Here is a 15,889-nt window from a genome sequence, read left to right as displayed (position 1 = left end):
ACCCAGCGCCACAGTCACCAGTGCAGGCCTTCAAACAGCTCAGAAACAGGAGGCAGCCCATAGGGCTGAGCTTAGCCCAGAGATTGAGCAGAATTCAGGAACTGACATTTGGCCCTGGGGAAAGACAGAGGGCTTCCAAGGGGGACCCGGGATCCTTGCATTTCATGAGCAGCCCCAGGAGTTTCTGATTCTGGTGAGCCTGGCATGGAGCCCAAGTTTTGGGGTTCAAATTTCAATTCCAACAATTAATAGCCAGGGACTTTTGAGTAAATTTCTTCTCTCAGCACACTCAGCTTGGCCAGCATTGAGGTCAAGCAAAAAGGTAAACACATCAGGAGAAGAGGCAGTGAAAATGTGCTCCAAGATGGCCAAGATGAACCCACAAACACCCTTGCTACTGGGGCCCAACCAGGATCCGGACAGGGAAGTGGGCCAGGGACAAACTAAAGAAAGCCTATTCTTGCGTTTCCTTCTTGAAGCACATGGCCCTCTCAGCCCAGGTCTTACTGCTCTGCTCTTAATAGACATGGTACCAGTAAAGAACCATCTACAGTATCAAAAACAGCACCTATGTGAGAGGCAATAGGGAGCAGTGGAGACTGTGACAACAACAGCTCTTTGGTTCGAGCCAAGAGCTTCCATACAGTAATGGGGCCCAGAGGGGTCAGATCTGCTTATTTCTCAAAGAGAATCCAGATTTGGAGATTTTTTTCACCCCAATTCTCTGATTTTTCAAAAACACGTTGGCAATAAATTCACTTTATAAACATCATGCGGAGGGAATAGGATACATCTGCAGGCCACATCTGGCCCTCCGGTTTGCTGCTCTGGTCTTTGGCCTGGAAAATAGAACAAAAGCTAAATGGCCCATCAGGACAATGACAGAAGAGTTTGGAAATCACAGAGGCTGGAACTTGTTAGGAGCGGCTGCTTCGTTGGAGGCAGCAGGGGAGGAGTGAGCGGCCTGGCAGGAATGGGCACAGAGGGCAACTTCTCTCTGGCGACCTGGGTGTGCACTTCAAAGCAAAAGAAACCCCCATTGCTGCCCCAGGTTTTGGGTACAGTTAGGCAGAGGCCCCCGTTTGCCTGCCCCAGGTCTGCTGTGGCCATCCAGGGCTGGAGCTGGGAGCCAGCAGCAACACCCCCCCACCCCCGCCCCATCCCCACCACTGAAGTAATTTGCACTGGACAATGTCGGCTTTGGGGCCTGCGCGGCTTTTAAGTTTAGGGTGTACCCCCCCCAGCCATTTTTTTTCTTTCTTAGGCCTCTATTTTATTGGGATGACTAAATCTTTCAACTATGTTAGCAGTAAACACAGCTAATTTACCCCCTGCCTCTTTGAAACAGCTGCTGACAGCTGCACTGTAATTCAATCAAGGGTCTTTGTAGTCAAGCCTACCAAATTCACATTTGCTGTCCGGTTCCAGCTCTCCTGTCCGGGCCCCACACAGCTGCACCCAAAACCGACGAGCGAGCGTCCCCGTCTCCCCTGGGCCTGGATGATAAAGGGCATGCTAATGGCGGAGGTCAAGGCACGGAGTTCTCAGCCGACCCCCAGAACTGCCACGTGGAGGAGCTGGGAGCTGCACACACTCACCAGACGCACACAGGCCCAAGAACAAGAGCCAAAGTCTCCTTTTATTGCAAAGTCAAAACCCTTTTTATTTTGGCTATTTATACAGACTTTTCGCTGAGGGCTACTCTATGCAGCAGCTGAAAGTACATGGGTCCAACCGTTAATAAATAGTCTTAAATAGGAAAACAAACAGGTTGAAGGGAAGCGAGCTCGTCTTGACCGAGGAAGGGGTTGAGGGGCCTAAAGAGAGCTTCAGAGGGACATAAATCATTTCTTTACATGGTTCCATCTACAAGTGGCGTTGATCAGAGGCCAGGGGCTGGGGCACTGGTGGTGAGAAAACTCACATCAAGAGAGAATCACACAAAAGCCCCAGACCTGCCAACAGACAAAACAAAATGTGAAGTGGGGACTCTCCCCAGCGTCTCGTCAGTGAAGGCTGCAGCCCAAGCTACTGAAGAGGAAAAAAGAAAAGCGCGAACGTTTCCAGGAAGCCTCTACATCAAGGTGGAGACACAGTTCCCCACTAGATGGGATTCCAGGGGTGTGCGCCTCACCTGCCAAACCCCCTCTTTGTTCTGGACAGCCCCATCCTTCCCAAGGTCTGTGTCACAGCTGGAGATGGGTGCGCGCCATTTAGGGGACCCACTGGCCGAGGCAAGGGAGGCTCACAGGACAGCCGTGTCAGAAATGCTACCTGTGTATGGGCCAGGATACTTGATGAGGAGGTCACTCTTGAAATGACTTCTAGATCCTTCCATTTGATATTCATGTCCAGCACACCAGGCACCCAGCACATCATCCCCAGGCCACTTTCCCTTCCTTTTGAGGAGCCAGTTCTATTTGCAGAGTCCTCAGGGAGGTCTGCAGACAAAGAGGTGGCCACAGAGGGTCAGAACCCTGACTTCAGAAGGTTAGTATCAAAGAACAAAGGAGAGGTGCACTCAGAGGAAGGGCAGCACCACCCCCCCACTGGGAGTTAGGTGCCCTTGCCGCCTTAAATAGGGCCATGTGGGTCAGAGTCCAGGGTCAAGCGGCCAGTGCTGTCCACAATGCTGTCCTCCTCCACGGCCACTGACCCTACCACGGGGGAGCGGAAAGCCAGCTGCAAATGTGCCCCGTGGGCCTACGTGACTCTGAACGCTGCCCCACACAGCCAGCTGGGCAGTGGGTGTGTTTCCATCGAGGACAACGTATCCTCTCCGCCCAGCGGAAATGTGCCCACTCCCCTCCCGACCGAAGCTCGGATGTGGCCCATAAACACGAGGCCTGTGCAAGCCTCAGAAGGAAAACAGAATGGAATGGAGCGGGGGCACCCACCCCCTCCGTCGGCCACAGATTCTGTTTATGAAATCAGAGTGAACCGAGAGATGGGGATAAACTGTTTAGGAAAATATATCTGTCACATCCTAACCATTTTCATTCATTCGTTTTATTGTGACATTTAGTACAGGAACTTCCATGTCAGCTTTCCTTGAGTGCAGACTCAGACGCACCCACCCCTCTGCGTCGCGGCCTCCAGCTGCGCACCAGGCTTCGGGGTGCTCAACACCACCCGGGGACGCGTCTGCGCAGGGCTGAGACATCCAGGCCAGGACGTGGCCGGGCCGGTTTTCTCTCGATCTGTTCTGCTAGGTTGTGCCGGCTGCAGCTTGTAGGATCTTGTCCGTAGGATGCCGGAGAGAAACTGATCAAAGCATTGCCTCTCGAATTCCTTCATGTTCCTACACCGTTCCAGGCGGGGAGGGGACAGGGACAGTCTCACAAGAGGAGGTGGGTTTGCTGGCTCCTTAAAGGCAGGGTGGTGGGAGGCAAAGGATCCAGAAAAACATGGCCCCAAGGGTGCGGCTTCCAGGAGGCTAGTGGCAGCCGCAGGCCCGCACGACCATGTTCCTGTACTTCTTCAGGATGACGTTGGCGCTGTCATCGAAGTAGAGGACGGAGATGGCGTTGAGCTGCGTCGGGGCGCAGCAGGGCTTGGGCACCGTGTCCGGGTTGATGAAGTGAACCTGGACACACAGCAAACGTTGGCAGGGGTGAGAGTCACGTCCCTCTGGCCTCCTGTTCCTACGACCCAACTACCTTACATACCTGTAACTAATGCAGCTCTGGGGTCACCCCCATTTCACAGACCCAAGGGTCCCCAGGTACAGAGGGTCACACCACTCACAGCTGCTAAGGTAGGAGCTAGATCACATACTGGGGCCCGGAGGGTGCTCTGTGTTGGGGTGTCCTAGCCTGGCGGAGTGTCCACCGGCTTGCCCGGGCTGTAGCTGGCAGAATTCACCAAGCCCCCTGCCGTGACACCAGAACTATCTCCAGACAGCACCAAAAGTCCTTGCTGGACAAAGATGGCCTGGAAGGATGCTGCTGGGTCAGACCAGGGCGGGTCTGCAGGCAATCCCGACCAAGCATGTGTTTTTAGGAATTAAATTTTCTGGGCACACAGCCACGCCCGTTCACTTGCATACTGTCTACCTCCCCTTTCGTGCTGCGGTGGCAGGTCCAGTATTTGAACAGAGACCTTAGAACTCTTAAAGTCGAAAATATTTACTCTCCAGTCCTTTTGCTGACTGCTGGCCTAGACTTGGCCTAAGAAAAATACAACTCAAGTCACATGTGTAGGGGCCACATTTAAAAAGCTAGCAAAGAAACAGGTGATGTTCCCTTAAAGACTGTATTTAAACCAATATTTCAAAAATACTGTCATTTGAATATATACTTAACATTAAAAAATCTTTAATAAGATTAATAAAATAAGATAAAATTAATTTATAACTAATCATTTTGTTAATGAACACATTTAATAAAAATCCAGTGTGGATTTTTAAATTTACAAAACATCTCGATTCTGGCAGGGCATATTTCATCTGTGCAAGAGCCACATGTAAAAATGGTTCCCACATCGGCCAGTGCAGGTCTACACTATGTTAGACTCTCCTGCCTCTTGAGCAATAAAAACAAGAGGAAAAAGGAACCAGGGAGACCCTCGGCTGGATGTGCACGAGGAGGCGGAAAGCGCGGAAGAATGAAGAAAGAAGCGGCCGGCGGCTCCTTCCCACCGGGGGCTTCTATGCACCTTACGGTGGTCAGAGGAAAAACAAACCCAAATGCTTGCAGGGGCGACATGAAAGCCCTGGTGAGCAGAGTAGTTCAGGCGTAAGCAACAGGGAACAGTGAGGACTGGGGCGAACTAAAGAGAGAAGTCTGCCGGCTGACCACAGCCAACCAGGGCCAGAGCAGCCAGCCGTGCTGAAGCTTCATGACCAGCCAGAGAGCTAGGTCTGTGGTGGCTTTATGAGAGACTCCAGGCGCCAATACACCACACAGGTGGGCCAAGTGAACGTCGTCTGAGGACGAGCCCCCGCTCACAAGCCTCCCGTCTGTGACCTCTGACGAGGGCTGCACGTGTTTTAGCTACACGTTTTAGACTTTTTACCATGGATAATTTCAAGCCCTACAAATCCAAACCTTCCCTCATCTCCTTTATCCTTGAAGAACTTTAAAGCAAATCCTGGATGACTCTCATTTCTTCCATCTGTGTCTCACTAGGACTCCCCAGAGGGCAGAGAAGCACCTGCTTTTCAACCATGACCACAGAACCCTCATGTCACAATAACTGGGCAGTGCTGGTCTGGAGCTCACCACTGAAATAGGCGAGGGGGCCATGAAGGCAGGGGTCGCAGGAGAGTAGCGTGCTCCCCTCCCCTGCCCCCAGGCAGCTTGGGAGACAAACTTTCACCGCTCAGGGTCCTCAGAGCAGACTCTTATGGGGACACCAGCACACAGGGGACCAGGCCCAGGCCAAGGAAGGGAGGGACCATCCATTTCTAATCCTAAATAGAGCGTTTGGGTTTACTTTCGGGGCCCTGGGAAAGCAATGCTAAATAAAGAGCTCTTGCCTTCAAGGTCAAGACTGGTCCCAATAACAGGAATCTGATCTTTTCCTCCAAGACGCATCACACGGAGCAGGGACAGGGGAGAGGGAGACAGACAGCTAAACGACCAGGGTGTAAAGCTCACAGCAAACAACTTTGGGTTCAGAGGAGGATTCTGGGTAGTGAACTCACTCACTAGATATGTTCACACCAGGGAGGGTGACCAGTTAATAGAAAGGCCCAGATAATGTTCGTGGCAGGTAGCTAAGGTAAATAACTAAGGTCCTCAAACCTCCGGTTGTAAGCTAAAAAGCAAAGTCCCTCACCCTCATCACTGGGTGGCGGTGGCAGAGTGTCACCAGTGCTGGGCACAAGCTAACCTCAGATCACACTGAATCCTCCAGTGACCCCGTGGGAGGTCAGCCTGGAAGCGCCCCACGGTCACCAAGCCATTTCTTTGTCCTGTGGTCCTGTCTTCCTAGAACTCCCATCTCTCTGACATTTCCTCATTTGTTTACTTGAGTGTTTCCTTCCCTGAAAAATGAGGCCCTAAGGACAGAGACCACATCTGTGCTGTTCTCTGCGGTGTCCCCAACTCCCCACAGGGTCTATACACAGTAGACACTCAATAAACACAACACATACCCTTGAATGACTAAGGCGCCAAGTTCAAGGCTTAGGCAGAGAAGACATGAGCTCTGGGGGGAGACCCTTGAAGTCCAGACATTGGGGGTGGGGTGGAAGAGGCCTATTGAAGTGGAGCAAGCTGTGCTGACAACCAGAGGGTCCCCCAGGCAGAGGCTGGCAAGGCCACTCTCTGTTAGGCAGTGACCACTGCCCACAGTATCTTTCACCCATGAACTGTTCTGATATCTGTAAAACTTAGAAGAAATAATGAACTTCGGGGTCTGAGATTATATCTGTCTCTGCCAATAGTCATAAAATATAATTTTAAATCTTTTTTTATGGAGGAAGATGCCCATGAAGGCAAAAGTGCGGGGGCAGGGGCAGGCCACGGAGCTTCAGCGGTGGCCTTGGGCAGATGGCTGCTTTGGCCCCACTCAGAGGCCCAGAAGGCAGGGCCCCTGGCCTGCTGCCCCCACCCCGAGGTGCGCAGGCGGCACTCACCAGCGTCTGCACAATGGCGTGGTTGGTGGCGTTCATGTAGGAGTTCAGAGGGAAGGCGCACTCCCCCTCGCAGTAGTAGGCCGCATAGCCTTCGGGGGCGATGATCCAGTCCTGCGGGGAGAGAGGCAAGGGCGGGGGCAGTGTGAGCTCAGGCGGTGCTGAAACCCTCCCCTGGGGGTCAAACGCCGGCGCTCCCAGCCTCTGCAGAGGTAGGAGAAATGGGCAGCGGCCATTCATGTAAGGACACCCAGAGCGGGGTGACTAGGGGTGCCATCAACTGTACCCCTCCCTGGTGGTGATACACGTGCCTTAAATGAAGCCTCCACGCCTCAGTTCACCTGCTTTGGCTCGGGAGAGAATTAGGGGGCAGTGGACGCTGCCCAGCACAGGGCTTGGTCGGACGTAAGGCCCAGTAAGGGGCGCACGGGGCCGTCCCCCTTCCCCTCAGGCTCGGGTAAGCACAGAACTAAGTTGTTAAATCCCCGGAGTCTCCCAGCGAGGCACGGGCGCCCCGAGAGCCTATCCTGACAGGTCCCGGAGGGGAGATTCTCGGTGCCCCCATTTGTGTGGGAGATCCATGCCATCGCCCGCTCCGGGTATTCTGGGCCCCACCGGGCCTGGGCCGTCAGAGAGGCTCATAAATCACACTAGCGTGTAACCCGCAGTCCTTTTCTGGGATTCCGGCCCTGCCCTTCGCCCTGCTCCATGCAAATAGTTCCAGAGGGGGCCGCCATGTTCCTATCACGTGACTCCATCCTCAAAACAGCTGATTGGCCTCGGAGTACCACCTGACCCCAGCTGGGCCAATCAGGGGCAGCCAGGTAGGGGGCGCCTTTGTAGGCCCCTGGAGTCCAGCCGAGAGGCGGGATCAAAGCAGAGAGCTGACTGCGAATGCAAGTGGGGTTCAGAGTCAACATGTTTGGGTTCCTGTTCTGGTTCGACCACATGTCTGCCCTGGGGTTTCCTGACATCCCCATATCCGTAACCCTAGCTCCCTAGCCTAGCCAGGCCACGTGATACCCGGAGCCCTGGCAGCTGAGACACGACTCCGTCCTGTGAGGGACACGGTCCTGCGTCCACCCAGAGGCCCCAGACACCCCCTTACCTGCCAGCCCAGGTCTCGAAAGCTGACATACAGTTCGTGCTTCTTGCAGGCCTGTCTCTGATCGCTGCTGCTGTTTTCTGCATTGGCGAGGAGGTGGGGGGAGAGGGGAGGAAACAGAGGTGGTGAGGGGTCCTGGTGTAAGTGGGGGGTCCGCACAGCTGGCCGTGACTTCTTTGACATGAGAGACATCTGAGAACCTGTAGCTTAAAACTCATTTCTAGCCTTGAAACAGCCCATTAGGGAGACATGAACACCCCCACCCCTCTCTCAGTACGTCTCAGTTCACAGTACTTTCCGGATCCTTCTGTGGACGTGGTTTCTTTTATATACATGTGTTGTTTGGATGCTGACATCCGCCTGGATCCCACATGGGATGTAAGCCCCATCTCCACCCCACAGTGCCAGCTGCAGGGGCCTGCTCGGAGGGTGTGCTTCCAACAAGCCTGCCTGGGAGGCCAGACCAGCCCACCCCACAAGGCTCAGTGGGTTGGAGGGACCTGGAGGGGGCTCACACAGGGCCTGGAACCAAGCCCCCATCACCACCACCACTGAACATGGGGGCAGAAAGTCAAATCCCACTGACCTTCCAGAAAAACACACCGCTGAGGTTCCTGTGAGGAGCCCAAGTGATGCACTGGGGTTTTCCAGAAGTATGTAAGGTTTACCAGACATTTGGGTCAAGGATACACACTCATAAACATGTAGAAGTTTCTCTCTCTCTCTCTCTCTCTCTCTCTCTCTCTCTCACACACACACACACACACACACTCACACACTTGCCTTTGCACACTCTTCCCTCCACCCTATAGCTAGAGGGATTATTTTCTTCCTTAGCCACAACCTGTCTTACCCCCACCTAAAACTTTCCAGGGGCTTTCTATCTTACTTAGAGCAATTCTCCTTCCCTTGCCCTGTAAGACCCTGACTCCTGAACCATCAGTCCCCAAGTTCCAGTCCCCTCAACCCTTTTCCTGTCCCATGAGCATGCTGTCAGACCTGTGTTTACTACAGGGCCTTTGCTCCTGCTGTTTGCTCTACCTGGAATGTTCCTTCCTGTAAGCTTTCTGTGTTTGGCCCCCCCCCTTTTTTAAAATTTATTTATTTATTTATACGAGAACTGGAGTACAGGCCAGATGTGCAGGAGGATGAGAGGATTCACCAGAGACAGAGTTGGGAACAGAACAGGCAGACTGATGAAATACACTGCCGAGGGGAGCAGCGGGTGCGACAGGAGAGGTCTGCCGCGCCATGTGGGACCCTCGCCGGCCAGCTGGGATCAAACCAGCGCTGCAGAGGCTGCAGGCAGCTTCACGGCGTGGCGCTTGACCGCCTGCGCCACCAGGGGAGGCCCTGGTTCCTTCTTGATGTTCAAAACTTGGCTCTAATGTCACCTCTTCAAAAAGGCCTTGTGAGGTCACCATGGTATACCCAGAGCCAGTATTTGGAGGGATAGAGCCTGGAAGGGTAGATGCTGAAGCTGTAGACGCTGTGGTCAGGATGAGGTAAGAGGGACCACTCTAGCTCTGAAATCAAACCTGGTTCTCTCAGGCCTTGGGCTCCTGGTTTAAAAGCGGGGAGAGTCTACACTTACACCTCCAAGGGCAACCTCGAATGTTTGAATCCACTCAGCACAGCACTTAGCTCAGAGCAACCAGCTATTTGTTGTTATCCTTCCGGCCCACCTGTTAAGTCTAAAGCTACACGCTGCCTTCTTACATGCACATCCTCTAGCTGCTGGGAGTTAATGACCATCTCCTCCACACACATTAACACGTCACCAGGGTTTTTGCAAAATTGAAACTTTCTACTTTCTCCTGAGTCACAAGAATTCGATCTGCAAGGCTTCTAGATTAGTGAGAAATGATAAGCCAAGGAGCACGTGGCTGAATTCCCTTCCCTGGGTCTCAATGTCCTCATCTGTAAAGTGGTGGAGTAGGGGCTGTGTGGGCGGCTGACTCCACAGCCACGAGCCTGGCGGTGATACAGCCAGGAAACCTGGGACATACCCTGGGACATACCCATTTCCAGGGCTGTCCTGGAAATCGGTCTCCAGGCAGCTGAGCTACCCCATGGTCCAGAGAATCCTGTAAAGAAGTGCAGGAGAAGGGGTGCGCGGGTGGGAAGGAGAGGCTGAGAAGAGAAGGTGGGGATGGGAGGGAAGAGGTGGGGGCAAAGCTTGATCAGGAAGCAGTGCCCCCTGGGCTTCCTGGAAATCGTCAGTCCAAGACAGGCAAGCCTTCGTGGCTGGGCGTGTCTGGTCGTGTGCACCTTCTCTTTCATCAGCTTTTTTGACTATTTCCAATCTTATGCGTATCTTGAGATCTCTCCTTCAGAAAAGCAGTTTTTAAGGTTTGCAAACCAAGGAGGAAATCACATTTACTTGACACTGACGGAGCTGCGTGTGTGTTTACAGGAAAGAGGCTGCGACCCAGGAGACCCTGGAAGCCAGAGACCATCTCGGGAGGGCGGAGCACAGCCAACCTTCTGGGGGTGCCTGGAGCATGCGCATGGATGGCGCGGCCCCCGAGGCCCGTGCTAGGGCACCCCTCATTCATCCATCCGGACAAATGGTGGGAGATGCCTGCTGGGCGGCAGACATTTTAGGGATTGAAGCCGCAGGTGTGGACACAGCAAAGCTCTGCTGGGGGGCGGGGGGCACGCTGATTCCCGGGCCAGAGCGGGCGTGATGGACAAACACGAATGATGTCCGTGGAGTGGGGTGCTCTGGGGTAAGCGAGATAGGAGGGCAGGGAGGGATCCTCCGTGTCGAGAAGTCAACAAAACCGGGACAGGAGTGGCTGATACCAAAGGCACAGAGAGCCAGGCGCTAGAACCTTCCAGGAATGAGGAGGCCTGAGCCAGGGTCAGGGCGGGCAGCGTAGAGGGACTTGGGGAGGTTAAGGAAGATGGAGCAGCGACGGGGCGTTCCGAGTCCCCTTCCCCACCTCTGAGCTGTGAGCGAACCAGCTGCAGGGCCAGGTGGTCATTAGTACAGGAAGGTCAAGTTCAGGGAAGCGTCGGCGAAGAGCCTGAGAAATCTGCCGGCTCTTCCACGGGCCCATCTGGTGGCAATGGCCGAGGCCACGAGGAGCGACAGCCATGAACCTTCTCTCCCCAGGCGGGAAGGCAGGCGTGGGCCCTGGAGGACTGAGCCAGCAGGGAAGAGCAGGGCGCTCGGCCCAGTGATGTGTGAGGTGTGGTGAGGGGCGAGGCAGCGACACTTTGTGCTGATTTTCGAGGTCCTGGGTAAAGGAGGAGCTGGGGGCCCAGTGGGAAGTGTCACGATGGACGAGCAACGCCAGCCCCGTCTCAAAGCAAAGCCACCCGAGCCCCGGCAAGCCACGGCTGCAGGCAGCCCCGCGAGCGAAGCTGTGGGTGTAGGTGTGTGCCGGGCCCCAGCCCACATGGGGGACCCCAGCCCCGCATCGGGGACCCCAGCCACCCGCACCTCCCCTCCCGGCCCCGAGGCTCGTGCTGCCCCAAGAGAAAGCGGTCGGGACGCGTCGGTTCACCGCCACCCCTGCTCATCAGAGAGGGGACACGGGAAGAACAGAGGGACCCCCAGGAAGCAACCGCGGCTCCCGTCCCTCGGGGCCGGCCCCTCCCGCCCGGCAGCAGCCCCGTGGACACCAGGCTGCTGCGGCCTCCACTTCCTCCGCACCCCCCAGCGAACAAGTCGCGGCGGGTGCACGCGGGCCACCCCCACGGGTCATCCGGTGAACACGGCTAATTACCGGGGAGCTGGGCCCAAATGTGAGTGGGAGGAGGAAGTAGAAGGGAGGCGGGGGACCCGGTTTCTCCGCCCCAAACCACAGCATCTGAGGAACAGTTGCAGGCCGGGGCTTCGCCTGCGGGGGAGAGGGCGCGAGCGCTGCAGGCCACGGCTTGCATCCTCCCCCCACGCGCAGAATCGACCTGTGTGGCCCTCGGCAGGGCCCAGCCACGTGCTCACAAGCACACACACACTCCCACACGTGAGCACACGCGCACACATGTGAGCACACACACACATACACGCAGATTCTGGTCCACTCACCTGCAGGGGGCTCGCGCCTGGGTATTGTTTTTAAAAGAAACTTCAGAGTTTAGAACTTCAAACCAGGCCAGACAGCAGGATTCCCCAGGAAGGAGGGGCCGCTGCCCAGGGGGGCAGGAGTCTTGGGGTTATGTAAGTGGAGGCTTGGTGGGGCTTTGGTGAGGAGGTGAGGGGGGAATCAGGTGTCAAATTCTAAGAGTTTAAAGACCTGGTCCCTCCCCTTCATCATGAGACTCACGCAAGAGGCTCGGGAGTCTTTGCCAGATGGAATATGCTAGCATTTTCCACCTGCTTGACAGAAAGGCCTCTACCAAGGCCCCCTCCTCCCCAGGAGACCGGCTATGCTCCCGCGGCCCTCAGAGCAGCCAGAATGACCTTCTCGTCATCCCACCCCACGCCGCAGCTTGAATTCTGCAAAGCGTCTACGTTTGCTTTGGATGAGGGGTCCCCTGGGCAGAGCCTGCGGGGCAGAGCCCTCGACCCACTGCCCTCAGCTGTGTCTTCTCTGCCCTTCCCCAGGCGCATCAGTCCCTGTCACCGCCCCGACTCTCCCTTTTAAGGCAAGTGTGGTTGCGGGTGACAGCCAGCTCCTGCCTGTCTCGACTTAGCTCCACGAGGCCGCCGGTGGCGGGGCGCTCGCCACTGAACCCCCACCCCCAGGAGCCCAGCATCGAGGCAGCTCCCGGCAGGAATGAAGCATTCCGTTGGTTTTTGATTTGAGGGATCACAGACCCTTTCAAGAATCCTAAAAATAAACGGAGCCACCTGCCAGGAAAGTCCCTACAAAATCCCTGCACACAAACTCTGGGGCCGCCCACACCCCCTGGGGTCACCTGCCCCCCCCCCCAAAGCCTTACTCTTGGCACTTCCCCAATCAGCTGCATTTTCTTTCTCCCTCGAAAAGGAAAATGAACAGAGATATCAAAGTTGCCGTGGCAAGGGGAAAGAGACAACCAGCAACATCAGGTTCGGGGGGGCCGGGGCAGCATTGCCACCCGCGACCCTCTAGAGACAGGCACAGGCCGAGGGGGCAGGGGAGCTGAGCCCCTGGAGCCCCCACCCTGGGCTGGCTGGTCGTGTCCCTGCTCACGGGCACGGGTGGGGGGGGCGGCTTTGCAAACAGCGTCCATCATTCCCTGGGCGGCTTTAACAAGCGATCAAAAGCAAGCGCTGCAGTTTGTCACACGAGCCTTCCAGCCCTGTGGCTCAGGAGTCCGCTCGGCTCTCCAGGCCAGGCCAAGGTGTTGGCAGGACTGCACAGCGGTGCTGGGGTCGGGGGAGGAGCTGTTTCCTGGTCTATTCCAGCTTCTAAAGGTCACCCCATTGCTTGACTCACTCACACACACGCCCCCTCCTGTTTCCGAAGCCACATCTCTGCCCTCCCTTCTGTCCTCACGTCTCTGTCCTCGGCGAGGAAAGCGTCCCCTTCTCAGCACCCAGGTGAGACACTCCCCCTGGCTGGACAAGGCCGGACAGCCTCCCTGTAAGCTCAGCTGATTAGCAATCTTAATCCCCCCTGCAAACGTAGCCCCCTGTGCCCCCACGAGGACATACGCTCCGGTTCCAGCACGTACGACACAGGCCTCTGGGGGCTGCCCACTGGGGACAGCTGTTATTCTACCCGCTGGGGACAGCTCCGAAGGTGGTTGGAAACCCCGAGGATGGCAGCACACCTGGTCAAGGTGAGGATGCGGGGAGGGAGCCAAAGAGTTCTTGCAGTCACAGGCTGGGCTCATATTCACTGCAAAAATGGCTCGTTGGTGAAGTGAACGTATTTGAAGTTTTCTTTTCCGCCTGGGGGCTCCAGATGCCTGTGCAGTAGCAAAGGCAGTGCTTCCTGTGCAAGGCAGTGCCAGACTGAGGGGTGTGGGCCCAGCCCAGCCCCAAAGCCCGATCCAGCCACCCCAGGCCACCAGACGCCATCAAGGTCCTGCTCCCCAATCTGATCCCGAGGAAAAGACTGCTCCCCAAATTCCCAGGGAATGGGTCCCAGGGTTACCACTTGCTTGCTCTGTGACCTTAGACAAATCACTTAACCTCTCTGAGCCCCAGCTTGGCCCCCTCTATAAAAGGGGAGGGCATCAGCCTCAAGAGCCACGTCACTTCTTGGGGTAAAAGCTTCGGGCACCTGTAATGCAGACCGAAGTGTGGGGAGCCCTGGTGTCCCCTTCTGAGGACACAGACGTGGTAATCTTTGAATTGTTTGCTAATGAAAATATAACTTTTACTTTTCATTCCCTTTTACTTTTAATAATGAAACGTCTCGCGCAATCCTGAACTACCCCAGTACCCCACGACAGCGTCCGTGGCGCATCCTCGCCTCTCATAACAAAACATTTTTCAAACAAACCTAACGGTGTCCTAATTAAGACCCAAAGAAGCCTCCTTACCCTGAGTTTCCTGCAGGGGTTTCAGATGGTTTCCACTCTAACAGGTGAGATTAGAGAGACCACGGACTCTTCTGTTTCTCTTCCCCCCACTGCCCCAGCAGCAGCCCCCCAGGGAAGCGTGGGCGCCCCCCACCATGCTTTCATCATTTATTAAGTGCTGTGGTAGGTGTGGTCCCTACTGAGTCTATTAGACACGTGCCCGATTGGAATCTACCCTTCGCTCCTTGCATTTCTCAATGAACTGAGGACGAGGCGAGCTCTGCGGGACGGGGCTCAGGGCTTGGTCCCCTGTGCCATCTGCTGGGCACCTCCCCAGATTCCCAGTCTCTCCCCTGCTGGGTCCTGCTGGAGCTCCTGGGGCTCCTCGGGCCGTGCTGACCTCCCGCCTGGGCATACCTGCAACGTTGGCCACCCGCAGGGCCTCCTGGTTCTTGGGTGTCTTGGAGCGGTTCTGGCTGCGCTGCTTGCCGCCCGTGGAGCGGGCGCTGCGGAGGTGGACCTCCGTGGCCTTGAAGAAGGCCACCATGAAGGGCTGCTTGTTCTGCGGCCCGTGCCGCCCGATCAGACCTGCCAGCTTGGGGTTGATGCTCTGCCCTAGACCGGAAGCAGCCAAATACACAGGAGGTTACAGGAGAGGCGGGGGCAGGCCAAGGCCACGCTGGCGCGGCTCCCTCACGCCTGCCCCTCCACGCGCCCGTGCCCTGGCCACCCAGCCCGCATCTCTGCGGCGCTGACGCTCAGCCGGGCCGTCTGAGGAGCTTGGAACACAGCGGGCAACCCCACAGTGAAAAGCCGTGTCCTCCGGGCAGGGTGCTGGTGCAGGCAGGCGGGGACACAGCATCGGGCCGGGTCCGCAGGGCGGGGACGGAGCCGAGATTTCTGTTCCCATTGCATTGGCCGAAGCAGCTCCCAGAGCCGCCTAATCTCAAGGGGTGGGGGCGATCTTGCTGGGTGCCAAGAGGGTGGGGCCCGCAGCGGCGGCCTGGTGACCACTTTCTGTACAGAGAAAGGTACTGTCTGAGCAGGGACCTGGGTCACGCTAAGGGAGGGAGCCACGTGGAAATCTGGGGAGAGGGCAGCCCGGGCCTGGGGCGCTGCAGAGGCAGATGCCGGCTGGGAGCGAGGAGGGTGGGCGCGAGGAGCTGAGGAGACCGGCCCTGGTTGGAGCAGAGCTGGGGACACAAGACGTAAGGGGGGGCAGGAGGAAAAGTGCTGGGGGTGGGAGGAAAACAGAAAACAGGGTCCCAGGGGCAGCAGCAGGCAGTCTGGCTGGCTCTGATCACTGGGTTGAACAGCGTCCCCCCAAACCCATGTCCACCCCGAACAGCCGGGTGCGACCTCACTTGGAAGACGTCTTTGCAGATGTAATCAGTTACGAGAGGGACACACTGGGTGAGGGAGGGATCCAGTGTCGGGGTCCTCAGGAGGACGCGGGAAGACCCAGGCACGCGCGGGGAAGACAGAGGTCAGGGAAGCGTGCCCAGGGAGGGAGGCTCTGGGAGAGCCTGGGCAGGCGGAAAGGGGCCCCCAGAGGGCACGGGGTCCCAGCGACTGGGGGTACAAGCGGGTGGAGCAGCCAAGGTCACGGGCTGGGACCATGGCCAAGACAGTCCACCGGCTCCGCGGCCGCGAGGTCACAGACCAGGACGTAGCTGATGTCAAGTCTGGGGGCGACACGTATTGCAGAGGAAGATAACGCGAGATGGGGGTGAAGAGAGCGCCCGTCTCGCTCTGGAGAGAACCAGCCCACGCCCCGGAGGACATCGGCCCGGGAC

The 15,889-nt window shown here is 56.6% G+C and overlaps 1 protein-coding gene across 1 annotated transcript in view; it reads right to left on the bottom strand.

The window, feature by feature from the left end:
• Positions 1-3,094: 3,094 nt before the first annotated feature.
• Positions 3,095-15,889, bottom strand: part of BMP7 (bone morphogenetic protein 7) — a gene marked incomplete at its 5' end in the record, with an annotated part of 68,911 nt that continues 56,116 nt past the window's right edge. The window contains 4 exons of the mRNA XM_084247635.1: positions 3,095-3,586; positions 6,584-6,694; positions 7,689-7,765; positions 14,511-14,708. Of these exons, the coding sequence (XP_084103761.1) occupies positions 3,437-3,586; positions 6,584-6,694; positions 7,689-7,765; positions 14,511-14,708 (536 nt within the window). The 3' untranslated portion in view covers positions 3,095-3,436. The remainder of the gene's footprint in view (positions 3,587-6,583; positions 6,695-7,688; positions 7,766-14,510; positions 14,709-15,889) is intronic.

The sequence above is a fragment of the Talpa europaea genome (genome assembly GCF_964194135.1).
Source record: "Talpa europaea genome assembly, chromosome: 11".
Taxonomy (NCBI): domain Eukaryota; kingdom Metazoa; phylum Chordata; class Mammalia; order Eulipotyphla; family Talpidae; genus Talpa; species Talpa europaea.
The sequence above is the reverse complement of the archived record's forward strand: the minus strand, read 5'-3'. Positions and strand labels throughout refer to the sequence as shown.